Source organism: Onychostruthus taczanowskii, unplaced genomic scaffold, assembly GCF_017590055.1.
Source record: "Onychostruthus taczanowskii isolate IOZ18803 unplaced genomic scaffold, ASM1759005v1 scaffold49, whole genome shotgun sequence".
Taxonomy (NCBI): Eukaryota; Metazoa; Chordata; class Aves; order Passeriformes; family Passeridae; genus Onychostruthus; species Onychostruthus taczanowskii.
The window spans coordinates 5,859,904-5,873,041 of NW_024502458.1; the positions used below are offsets into that span (position 1 = coordinate 5,859,904).

Genomic DNA, 13,138 nt, shown 5'->3' on the forward strand with positions numbered 1-13,138 from the left:
TAGCTTAAGCTATGCTGACTTGTCCACATTTTCTCCAAGTCTCTGTTGGAATCTTCATTTTGCAGAGGAGAGCCCTCCAGGGACACAGCAAACTTTGTGTCCTCACGCCGAGAGCCTTTTCTACCGTTCCCTTGTACATTCCTCACACAGACACGGCGAACACCACGTCTCACATTTCAGCTTTTATTTGGGTATTTTTAAGTTAAGTTGCTCAAGTCCATTTTCCATCAATACAGACACTAAAAACCGAGATCAACATTTAAGGCAACATTAGCATCCGTGCCAAGCTCAATACGCAAACCACGTCCCCAAAGCACCGCAGCACCCCGGCCCTGCCACGGCTCCTCCCTGTCACACCTTCCCTTCCCACTTGGACTCTGCTGTCCCACGCCACGCTCAGCAATTCCATTTACATGCACAGTCTCAAGTAAGACCTTGCCTTTTTTTTTTTTTTTTTTTTTAATAGTTTCTTTTTTAGGAACTAGATCATTTTTGCATAAGGTGATATGAGTGAGACACGTCTCAGGGTGAAATAATGCAGTTGACTTATGCTGGCGATACCATACAGAAAGTTTTTTTTTAAAAATATATTTACCATCAGTATTCAATGACTTTAGTATGAACATTATGTGTATTTAGCCTTCCTTTTGGTAGAGGCTATACATTGAGACTTGTTAGAATGATAATTTTGCTTTAAATTCTGATTTCTTTAGTGTTACTGTTGACAAGTGTTTGAGTTAGGGATGCCCAAGTGCAACTTTTAGGTAAGAATATTTACAAGTATACAAAAGACCACATAGTTTTGAATACACCCACTATTCTTAATACAGAGGAAATAAGGATTTGTCTTGTGCCCTTGTGGAATATTTCAACTGGTGGGTCTTGCTTTTTTTTCTCTCTCTTTTACAGTAAAAGGAAAGTTTTTACTTTTCCTTAAGGAGTGTATTTATTACAAGATGGTTAGCATACATATATCACATAACATACAAGCATTAAAATTGACCAGTTACAAAATAAGCAGTGGTATGTATATCCTCATGTAACCTAAGAACAGGATCAGTATTTTACAAAGTACATATAAAAGTACTTCATATACAAAGAAAAATACAAATGTGCAAACACCATTGTCACAGGTGGAAATTTGTCAATTGAAAAATGCTAGAAAAATCCTTCATATTTTTGTTTTGAAATTGCAATTGCATTAAAAACAGTTGCATTTCCTATTGTGTGTGGTGAGAAATCTATGTTCCTTTCTGACAAAATACATTAGTTATAAAAAAACCCACAAAGTTTAATAACTGAAAAATCTTGTAAGTATAGTCAGTTTGGTTAGCCTGACATTAAATTACAAGCAGAATGTCTGGAAAAATGAGAAAATAGTGAATCATATTTACAGACCTTTTGTAATATTAGTGTGCTATTTAACATATTAACATTTCAAAGTAGAAACAATGGCTTAATTACCTACATATTCTACTCAAAGTCCTCATTATTTGTAGACTGTAAAATTTCAACTAATTTGGGGCTATTAAAAATGTTTTGCCAGGATTTTAAGCAGAACAAACACAAGTTCATCAAAAGTAAAAACCTATAAACAGTCTCCCAATTAATGTGCAAAAAAAGTTTAAAAAGTATCAAATCACGACACCTCAAACTTCATTATGTACATAGCTAATATCTGTAAATGCTGTTAACTAGCTAGTTTTGTTTTGTTCTGCTACAAATAACTTACCTCTGTCCTGCAAAATGTCTGCATTGTAAAGATTTCAGTGCAAGTGCTTGCTTCATTGTTTAGTGCATTATCATGTTCGTTATTTTTTATTTTACAGTGAGCAGAACAGCATATAAATTAACACATACAACTCACACACAAGAGATCCTTCATCTACTGAATTCCTAGTTTGTTGTTTTCCATTGCTCCAGGGTAGTGTCAGCCAGTTTGCTCCCGTTTATCCCATTGGAACTGCAAACAGAATCTAAAATAAAAGTGCTATGATCTTCAGGTAATCCCTAGATTTTGAAATTCCATAACAACACTGCAGAAGCACTCAGCAGAGTATGAAATTAGAGAATGACCTGCACACTGAGAAGACACTTGAAAGTCTGGCATCAGGCAATTTCACTTTTTTGGTCTTTAAAAATATTGACTGTCTATAAACATTGGCAACCTCGTGTGTATGTCACTGGACTCACAAGCTTCACTTGTTTATCTGTTTTTAGGAATTGTAGACATGTTCCCTCTTATTTATGACTAGCTTAGAAATAAGACCATTCTGCTTAAAAATCTAAATAAAGTGGAAATACACTTCTTGTTGAAAGGGAAAATTTCTGTACTTTCCTTTGGACAGGTTTCCTAACAGAACAGCTCTGAAATGAGAAAACCGGGATCAGATGCTAGTGCAAATACAGCCCACTTTTCGTGCTAGGAGTTGTACTGAAGAAAGAGGAAATTCAGGATAAATGGATTATTATTTTTTCAAGTCCTCCCTGCAGAAAAAAAAATAGCAGTTACAGTGGTTATAATTATTAAACAGAAAAGAACTTATTATGAACTTTAATGGCTGAAATGTAAGGAAGGCATGTTGTGTGTCAGTAACGTTCCAGAACTCAGTTTCTTCCAGGATGAGGTGCTTTAAATGGGACTTTATCATGGAACATTTTTCTCCTTTCTATGCATCTGAAATGCAGCTCTGGATCCTGTCCATCCATTGTTGAGCACTCTGTGCATCTTGGGCACAAAAGTTATACACACGTTTATTTGTCTTCAGCTGCAAAGGAAAAACAAGGGCACAGATGTCAGCACATGGAAAAGAAAACCTGCAGACTTTAAAGTGCAATACTCAAGTGGGTCTGAATGTAACATTTTTGAACTATTCCTGCTGAGAGTGATGCCAGCTACATAATTTTTTTTGATGTTGAGATGGCACAACAGCTCTTTCCTAGCTCACACCTTCCGGCAGGACTGGAAGCAGGAGCTTAAACACACCAAGGGAAGGAGGTTTCACATAAAGATCAAGTAAAAACCAGATATACTTACATCAAAAAACGCCTTTTCACTGGCATGTTTTGGAGCTCCAATGGTTGGAGAAGCAGGAATCACAGTTTCCACTTCTGCCAGGTCTATGTGTCCCTTACAGCTCGTATCCTCCCCAGAGTCGTAGTATCGCAGCTGGAACAGAGAGAAAAGAAAACCCAGACGTGCTTTTAGATGGACCTTTCAGATCAATTCCCTTTTCCCGGATACAGCCTGGGGGCATTGACTGCTAAGGGTGGGACCCACAAAGATTACTAGGAGCTGAGGAGGTGTGGAAGAGTATTTTGTCCACAGAGCTCCAGAGCAGAGAAGCAAATAGTCATGGATTGCTCTGGGCAGAGGGCACTTGAGGCAGGAAAGCAGAACCATTTCTTCACTGGTCATTACATAAAACCAACAGAAAAAGTTTACTTCACTGAGTCATTGACAGAACACTTATTCTCTGCATTTCAAGAATTTAAAGTGATCAGCATAAATTTAAGTGTAATTTTAGGTAATTATAAACCACACAGAAAGCTCACATTTTCCTATAGAGGTTGAGTGAAGTCTGTGCTTTTTTTTTGTCCTTGCAAAGATACTTTGATATGGATATTAATCACTCTGTAAAGTGAGTTCCAACAAGCAAACAAGTTCCAAAAAAAGCCCCCACAACAAAACCCCAATGAATTCCCATAAGACAATGCAAAATAGCAACAGAAACTTTCACAGCAAAAGTCAAACAACAGAATTCCAGCTAGGATTGACCTGTATTACTCCTGCATCTATCATACTCAGACGGTTATTTGGTTATACAAAAAATGTAAAAGTTTCCTTTTCTCCTGCAAAATGAACCTTTTCTCCTATATATAAGATATATAGGATACATTAGGAAGAATAATTATAAACAGCACATTTGTTGGTATTTACCACACTGATCTCAAAGTACTCAGTTAACATTTCAAAAGATGCCTGTCTTTATCTATATTACATGTTCTGAAGTGTATGGACTACAATAAATTAAATTTTTTTTAAACAAAAGCATACATGAGCCTGAGAAGTTATAACCACCACTTTGTGGAATATTGGGCTCAGAATATTTTACTGCAGAATTCCAGCATACATTGTAAATTGGATAAAAAGTTTAGACCAACAGACGTCTATCTTTGGTGCTTCTTTTCATACAAGGATTAGGTAGACACTTATGAATAATTTTGCTACTAAATTTACATGACTCTGACTAATCTAAAATACTCCTATATATTTTTAAAATACAATAATACATTTTTATAAAATACTCCTATATGTTTCTTTCTAAAAGATAAAAGGCATAATACCAAAATCCCTCTGTCCACTCAGAATTCTGTATCAGCTACAAGACACACAAGACAAACATTGATAGGTCATGAATGATGTAGGACACATCACATCTGAAAATCATAATTACTAATATTCTTTGTAAGGCCAATCTATACAAACCCAGTCAATAAAAAAAGGAGCAACATAATAATATAACAGAAATCCATTATCTAAAGAAGTTTACCTGGTGTTTTGTCACATCCAGCACAAACCAGCGAGGTTTCCAACCTTTTAGCAAAGCTCCTCTTTTGTACAGCGTACCTTCAAAAGATCTGGGAGGGACAGAAAACACAGTGGCATGTGATCCCATAGTATGGATACTGCTGAAGAAATAAAAGCCCCAAAATGATATATATTAAACTCTTACTACATATATATGAAACACTTATTTTCCTGCAGGAAAACTAGCAAGACTTAAACCAATAGTTTAGCTATTGGTAACTGTGACACACCGACTAAACACTCTTTTAGTACTTTGGATGCATCAAATGCACAACTACAATTTGCTTGTGCATCTAATGAAAGGGAAGGGTGAAGGATGCTGGTAGGAGATAGAGGCCCACATACTGAGACAACTAAATGTAATCAAATCCAAAAAGGATTAAGGTTGCCACAAAATGTTCTGTGCACATGAAAGTTTGACTTCTTCCTAAGGCAGAGACTTTTACCAATCTAATAAAATATTACTAACTACTGTCTGATTATTCAATGATATTCAGATATACTATCTGATTATTATCACTAACTACTGTCTGATTGTTCAGTTTACCTGTTTTCATCATTCTTTGATGTGAAATGATTGTACAGCGTGGTTGTTCTTCTGTCTATTCCATTGGAGGGAGAGATGCTTGAACTCTGCTCCTCACCCAGCCCACTGTCAGGTATTTCCAACAAAGACCTCTTCTGATAGGAATGCAGATTAGGTGACATCATCCCTGAGGAGCCAGAAGGATGTCTCCGGAGCTGAAACAGAGGGAAATGGAAGAAAAAAGGTAATGGAATGTGTCTTGCATTGTGAGATGGTCTCAGTGCTGTACTGATAATAAATACATGGTACAACATGTAAGTTGGGAACTACTGTGAGGCCAAAATAAAATCTTCCTAATGCAAGTCAGTGCTGCCTCAGAGAAGCCAGAGGGATGGCAATTCCTTGCATTTCTTAGGCAGAAGGGTTCACAAGGTGTGAGAAATCAGTATTTCAGAAAAGCTTCATATATTCCAGTGACATAATACTGAACAGTGTTTGCCTTGCTTTCTCAGAAGCATCTAAAACTGAACAGACATTTGGATACAATTTCCCTGATTTCAAAGGGAAGGAAGGGGGGAAATGAAAAACTATGGCTTCCAAGAGCTACTTTACAGATCCATATCATTTCAGTAGAATCTCAACAACCTGGAACAAGAGGGATCCTGTATTTGGTCCTAATCTAAATGACAACACTCTGCAGATACAGTCCTGAACTGGTAACTCAGTGTGCAGAGTTCAGAGGCCAAGCTCCCAAAAAGCAGTATCTAGCTTTATTCCTGGTGCACAGAGAGCAAAGGGGCAGCCTTTGACTTAGAAAGCATCTATACTGTCAGCTCTTCTTGTTACCACACTCAGGAACTGGAAACACAAGCATGAATATTCCTTATCTCTACTTAGCAACTCCATTTAGCCATGGAAATGTCTTTACTCATCTCTGAGAATCCATGATATCCTTTTGGATACTTTCACGAATTGAGCTTTTTTAGTACTTCAATGATCTTTAAATGTATAAATCATACATTTGCGCATTAATAAAATGCTCATTTTATCTGCATGCCTTGTATGCCTTTGGAAAATCAACTAGATAAGCAGCACCAGTAAAAATACATTTTTCAACATGAAGAAATAAAAAGCCAATATCATGGGTTAGAACAACATATTCAGTTTTTCAAAAGCAGGATTTTGCTCCAAGAAATACAGTGATTTTGACAGTGCCTCAGGTAGCCTATATGGCAGGAATGGAATTATTCCACTGGATAAGCTCTTTTCTACTTACATTGTCTTGTCTGGTGTCATCCTTGAGATTCATTTTGACCCTTTCCCACAAAAGCTGCCACCTCTCTGGGCTCTGATTTAATTTACTTTCCAACCTTTCGATTTCCTGAAAAGAGTAACAAGGGTTTCCTTAAGAACAAACATTTCCAACTGATCATTCCCTGGCCATCATTTTTATACAGCCATTCTCCAGTCAGTGTTTTCAGCCAGTGAAGTACAAGCCCCTCTGTCACACGAGCTATAAACTGAGAGCCATCAGAATCAGGAGTCAAAGGCACCCAAGGACAGCACCAGCCACATTTTGTTCTTCCTGCATGTCCCAGGTAGGAGGAGCCACCAGGCTTTCAATTCTCCCCCAGTTCCCCTGAACACACAAAATTCGACACCCACTGCCATAACAGAAACACAACACTGATAAGGACAGGCTGTATTTTATGAAAATATTTACAAAGAACAAATTCTGTGCTGCGACACCAACATTGTACACTGCCAATATTAACATTTACCCTGGTTTATAAAATGTGATACAAAGCTGTAATAAAAGAAGGAAATGAAACAGAAAGATTTATTCAATCTGGATGCCAAACTGTAACAACATGTTCTTGTTGTGGAACTTGGGAATATGACCTGCGTTGATAACCTCCAGTTAGGGTTATTTCCTGTTAATAAGACAGTGCAAAGTTAAGTAAGAAGAGGCAATTTTATGAGTTTATGTTTACTTGTGAACACTCATTCATACATTTGTCAAGACTTTGAAGTGTGGTCCATATTCCTTGCCATGCTTCCTTTCTCCATTTTTACTTTCAACAGCTATATTGTTATGAATATTTTTTATTAATTAAATAAAATTAAAACCTCAATTTTGCAAATTCAATTAAGAATTAATGATGGAATAAAAATTTGCCATAGGATATAGGCTTCTCATGCTATATAGAAGCCAACTAAACACCCAAAACATTTATTTTCGAAGTAGAGACAGTGAGTCTCTACTTACTTCTGCCATACTTAATAATTAAAGTAGATTTTATGATATTGTCCAATTCCTATTGATCTTTTGATTGTTTTTTTTTTCAGTAAATTGCTATTATTTGAAAGACAGAAAATTATTATACTTTTAAAGTAAGAAAATACTTTGATAAGGAAATTAACTTCTGAACTAAATTTTGAACTCTTAGGTGAAAATAAAAAGCCAGCATTTGACAATGTAACAGGAACAACATATTTCTACAAACTTTTCCTTGCTGAAGACAAATTAGAAAACCCCAAAGTGAAACTAAATATAAGAAATGTGGCTTAACAGCAAGAATCAAATGAGAAGCTTTAAATACTGAAGGTAGCTGAAAGTCACATATGCTCTCCTTCTGCTAAGAAATAAAACCAGAATACTTTTGTTTGGAGTATCTTCAGGTAGATAAAAAAATAAGGGACGATGAACACAAGCCAGACTGAAGCCTTCTCTAGATGACTTGTTTGTCTTTGAAAGAGCTGAATGGAAAACACTTCTGGAGGCATAAAACTGAATCAATTTACCAGACACTTTTTAAAGTAAAATCCTTTCCAAATTGCTGTAAAGGATATAAGCTCTTTATTGCCCTAAGTTAGGCAGTTCAATCTGATCATTCTCTTTCTGCCCTATTCTTGACTTCTGAGTATGAGTCCTTCTCTGCAGAATCTGGAAGTAACTGAAACTTGTTACTTAGCAACTGGGTCACATTCCTTCTTTTTTGGCTCCACAGTGAGTAGTGCTTCCAGAACTTAAAATGAAAAACTTTCACAAAAAACTTTCAACAATCTCCTGTATATAACTTGAAAAGTTAGGACTAAATTCTCCTTTAATAGACCACATGTAAAAAAACATATATGGCAATAAATCACTGAGATTTACTCTTGCCTCTTCAGTTTTAAATTTTATGGAAAGCAGCAGATTTTTTGTTTCCCTTTCCATGTGTGGAATGGATTCCGAGTAGATGCATTTCCTTGAAAGAAAAAAATATCTTTAAACTGATCTCTCTGGTTGATCTGCTGTTGTCCAGGCTTACAAGAGCAGAAATATATATATATAAAAAAAGAAAGGTTATAACAAATTAAATTATGAGATGATCCATTTCCTGCAATTAATAAGCAGCAATTAGCATTACTGTGCCTTCCAGAAGATCTGCTAAATAACCAGCTTTGGAATATTTGAATGGTAGAGACAAGAGTTACATCTGCAGCAACTCCAGAACTGTGGATGCTGATCCTTTGCACCCACAGTATGTCTGTGAATGCACACAGGTTCATTTCTCACAATTCTGACAAATACCAGGATCTGATCCACTCTTAAAAGAAGAGCATCACTTCTACCCTGAAAATTCTGAATTAAGGCACTCAATGACTTCTATGTTCCAGCTTTACATCCTGAAGTGCACTATCTAGTTTTCAATTGAAAAATATCTTTAGAACAAACAAATTTGGGCTTATCATTATAAACTAAGCAAGACTCAATCTTCCCCAGTAATTTACGATGCTAAATATGGTCTCAGTTGAAACATTTTTTGGATACCAACACATTCTCAGTGGATTTATGATTAAAGGAGGCCTTTCTCCTATATCAGCAATAGCCCTAAATTAACAACTGGTTTTAAAAGAACATTCACTTTGCTTTTTAAACTTAGAAGAATATTTTTGTAACCTTTATACAACCTCTCCAAAGTTTTCCAAATGTTCTCTCCATTGCTATCTTTTATTACTATAATCTAATTCACAAATAGCATTTAAACTCTATAAAACCTGACCCACATTTCTTTAGCCTATAATGTGGCTAATTTCCCTGTTACATGGCAGCTTCTCACAGTTGTGGACATGGATATTCTGGCACCTACCCCGGGAAGAAAAGCAGGAGAACATTGTTGTGTTCCTGATGTGCTCCTGGCCTCGGTTACCTGACACAAAACTCTCTGTGCTTTGCTGAACAACCCCCAAATGTTCCCTGCTGGCAGGCTGCTCTTCCTTTGCCTCTGGGAAGTTAGAAGCTCTGAGAAGCTCTGACTCTCTTATTCTGAGTTAAGGGGGGGTTTTATGTGAGATTGTCTTTTTTTTTTTTTTTTTTTTTTTTTTTTAAACAGGCTTTGTTCCTGAGTTCCATCAATCAGATTTGGAAGGAGCAGACCAAAAGGAATTCCAGGAATGTGCCAGAATAAAGCTAACTCTCTATCGAAATCTTCAAGGACTCACATCCATTCAGAAGCTTCCTGCTTTAAGACTTGCTAAAAACCATCTTTTAATCAGGAGCACTGGGGGCCTAGAGCATACCCTGATTTTCCAAGCATTGCAATAGTGGGCTCCATAATCCCAGCTTTAATTTAAGGTAAAGTTTGCAAAGAATTTTCAAAATAAAACACTGCACACAGGAATGGGTATCTGGACACACAAGTGGCTCAAAACAATGGAAGTGAAGAGTGCCCTTGTCATTTTCCTGCACTGTCAATTATGATGATAACCAAATGTTAGGCTGTTAATTAATTATAATCAACAAGCATCTTCATCTTTAAGAGAAGACAGATGTTAAATCACTCTAAATAACTACAACAATGATGATAATGGGATCATTTTTCATCTTCTAATGAAGGACAAAACCTAAGCAGCCTAAGTGAGCCCAAATAAGAAAAAGCCAAAATCAAGCATCTATTTCAAGTACCAAAATATTTTGAAGAAATCTAAATTTATCAGTTTGCTTCTAGTAAACACGAATAAACTAAGAGCAATCATGGCAAGCTTTTTTGAGAAATGTGGGCCAAGATGTTCAGTTTATGTTTGTGCATATGCTTCCCAATTGTTAAAATCAACAAGTGTCAGATTGTATTTTCTGATTTGTCCAAGAATCTGGGTCGTTATTTTACCACACACCTACTTTAAAATGAGGAAAAAGAGGTCAAGAAAGCAAGATTCACCATTTGCCCAAATCAAAATAGCTGCTCCTGCATTCCCTATGAAAGGCAACCTAAATTTTATTAATTCTTTAAAACAGTGAAAAAATGAATCCAGGAGTAGCTGTTGGCTACAGTTAAAGAACACTCCCAGGGAAGGCTGCATTCAGAACAATATCAGCTTTGCAGGAAGTCTGGTTGATTCCCAGAACCTCCACCACATCTCCAGACCAACCAGTCAGTCTTACTAAAGACCTGTTTTGACATCTATCATGATCCTTCAAGAATAGTACATCTGTAAGGCCATAACTTCAATAAAAAGTAAAAATGAATTTCATGGGCCTAAGAGAACTCACTGCTCTGTGCAACACAAGTACTCACATTTAAAAGGCTGGTGATGGCATCAGGCTGTATTTTTTTTACATCATCATAACATGGCCACACTATTTTCCTCTTAGTCTGAGAGACTGAAGCATCTGCTTGGTCATTTTCTTCTGAAACACTGCATTTCGCAGGTACCATGCTCCAATCATAGGAAGGACCTGTAGCCAAAATCTCTTCTACGTAATAATCCCACTTTTTGAGGCTGGACATATTTACATTTGGCTTCAGTGCCTATTTGAAACAAAGTGTTAGTATAATGACATGAAGGAAGCCTTTGAATTTAAGATTTACAACACAATACCTGTATTTTCCAGATTATTCTAAATTGAATTCTACAGTGGTGAGTGTACTGTGAATTTTCTAGAATTATTCAAGCCCAGACTAGGGGACAGGCATGGTCATGTAAGACAGAGATGAAGATAATATGATTCAATCAGATTGTTGTGAAATGTATCCCATTATGACTCCAAACTCAGTTCCCCTTTAAAGACAATTTTAATAATGATTCATATAATTTAAAGAAATCAAACAGGGAGCCTCATTTAGTTCACCAGGATGCAAGAACACATGTTCCAGAACTTGGCCCTTTAAATTACATTTCCATGCCTTTCAGACACTGCTCCAATCAATCAGGTAAGGTCAATTTTGTCCACCAAATACTTCATTCAGTTCTGAACAATTAAGATATCAGAATGTACTCAAGGAATCACTCAGAATAACAAACCACCTCTATTTTAAGAAAAATCATACCTCGTTTTCAGCAGGGGCGTAGAGGTAATTGAAGAAAATAGGGCTCCTTTTGTGCATCTTTTCAATACATTCCCAAATACAAATTCCTTTCTTGGCATGTTTATCTCCTTTATCTTCAAACAATGTCCCTGGGAAAAAGAGGAGCAGCAAAAAGACGGCTTTGGGATAATGCTCAACAAATGCTAAAGCACAGCCTAAAGGAATTCCACAGATTGAAGGTATAGCACACTCTACTATCAAATGCCACTGCAAGAGGAAATAAATAATGAAGTTAAGTAATAGACTTTTTTTTTTAATAAAATGGTTGTTCAAGCCTAATCTGCCCCACAGCTACAACAGTTTTAAAGAAAGCATTACAATTGATCATATGCCATGAGAAGCAGCCCACAAAGCAGAGAAATTTGGAGCATGTTTGAGTGGACAAGTCCCATGAACAGCCTCAGCTGGGGTTATGCATCCCAGTAAGATGGCTCTGAGGGCAGCTAAGGCCTTGGAACCAGTCAGGTTGCACATGACAGATGGAGTAAAACAGAAAATATAAAAGGAGAAACACTGAGGATAATGCAAGAGGAAGAAGTGGGAGGTAATCAATGGAAAGGGTTTTCTTTCTTGAAACTTTGTGCACGCTCTGATGGACTCACAGAGACTTTGTTTCTGTTAAAAGAAGGTATTTAGTAGGGAAAATGGAACTATGTGGGAAAATTGCTAAAAACCCTGAGGTATGGCACTAATTTCTTCTACTTTCTCTTAGGGCCATCAGAGGCATGGCTCAGGAATCACTGATGCAGGAAATACTACATGTTCTTCATCTCCTTTTTCTTTCTACACCTTAAATGTAATTCCATGACATGGAAATTCATTATGTGGTCACCACACAGCTACTGGACCATCTTAACCCAGGGAAATCTTTGTAGACCAAATATTGAGGAGAAAAATATCAACAACTACACAAGCAGTATGCAAGACACAAAGATCACACATACCATGTTCTAGTCTCTCATAATCTGAATCCAGAAGAAATGTTTTAAATCGATTTGATATGTGATGAAAAGCCAGAAACTTCAGATAATATTGATTGAACTCAAACTCTGTCGGGTATTGGTTATGAATCTAAAAAATAAAATTTAAAAAAATAAAAGGAAAAAAGTGGATATTGAGGATAATACAAATAGATATGTAAGAAATAATAAAGTGAAATGACAGCAAAACAATTTCCCCATGAATGCTGAAAACAAATTGCAAGTGTCACAAAAATCCTTCTAACATTTTGTCCTAGAATATTTTTTGGCTAAATAAATTCGTGTATTGTCTATGCTGCAAGAACATTTCAGAGCAGATAGAGTGAACTGTGTAATAGCAGTATCATACTCTGCACAAGTGATTCCATGATTCTTCCAGGAAATCCAACTGGATATAAATCTTCTATGATAATTCTTGAGTGACCACATAACTTCACAGGTAAAGATGCTATTCCTGGATGTGGCTGGAATTCAAACTTTAACTGAAAGGTTTCACACTGGATTTCTGGCTATTGCTCAGAACCCCACAAAGCAGAAAAGTACAGAGACAATGCTGAAAATGATATTCCACGTACCACTTCTGAAACAGCCAATTACTCAAGTACTTACTAGTCTACATATATTTCCTCCTTTTCAAAATATGACCAAAAATATTAGAGTATGAAAAAAACCCCACACTGAGGAGGTG

The 13,138-nt window shown here is 36.5% G+C and overlaps 1 protein-coding gene across 7 annotated transcripts in view; it reads right to left on the bottom strand.

Annotated features, from left to right (window-relative positions):
- Positions 1-169: 169 nt before the first annotated feature.
- SBF2 (SET binding factor 2) overlaps positions 170-13,138 on the bottom strand; it is a 232,280-nt gene continuing 219,311 nt past the window's right edge. For all 7 annotated transcript variants that reach the window (XM_041415221.1, XM_041415217.1, XM_041415218.1 and 4 more), the window contains 8 exons: positions 12,415-12,541; positions 11,432-11,559; positions 10,679-10,912; positions 6,394-6,498; positions 5,139-5,332; positions 4,554-4,641; positions 3,038-3,169; positions 170-2,768 (listed from right to left, as the gene is read on the bottom strand). In XM_041415221.1, the coding sequence (XP_041271155.1) occupies positions 2,670-2,768; positions 3,038-3,169; positions 4,554-4,641; positions 5,139-5,332; positions 6,394-6,498; positions 10,679-10,912; positions 11,432-11,559; positions 12,415-12,541 (1,107 nt within the window). In that variant the 3' untranslated portion in view covers positions 170-2,669. The remainder of the gene's footprint in view (positions 2,769-3,037; positions 3,170-4,553; positions 4,642-5,138; positions 5,333-6,393; positions 6,499-10,678; positions 10,913-11,431; positions 11,560-12,414; positions 12,542-13,138) is intronic.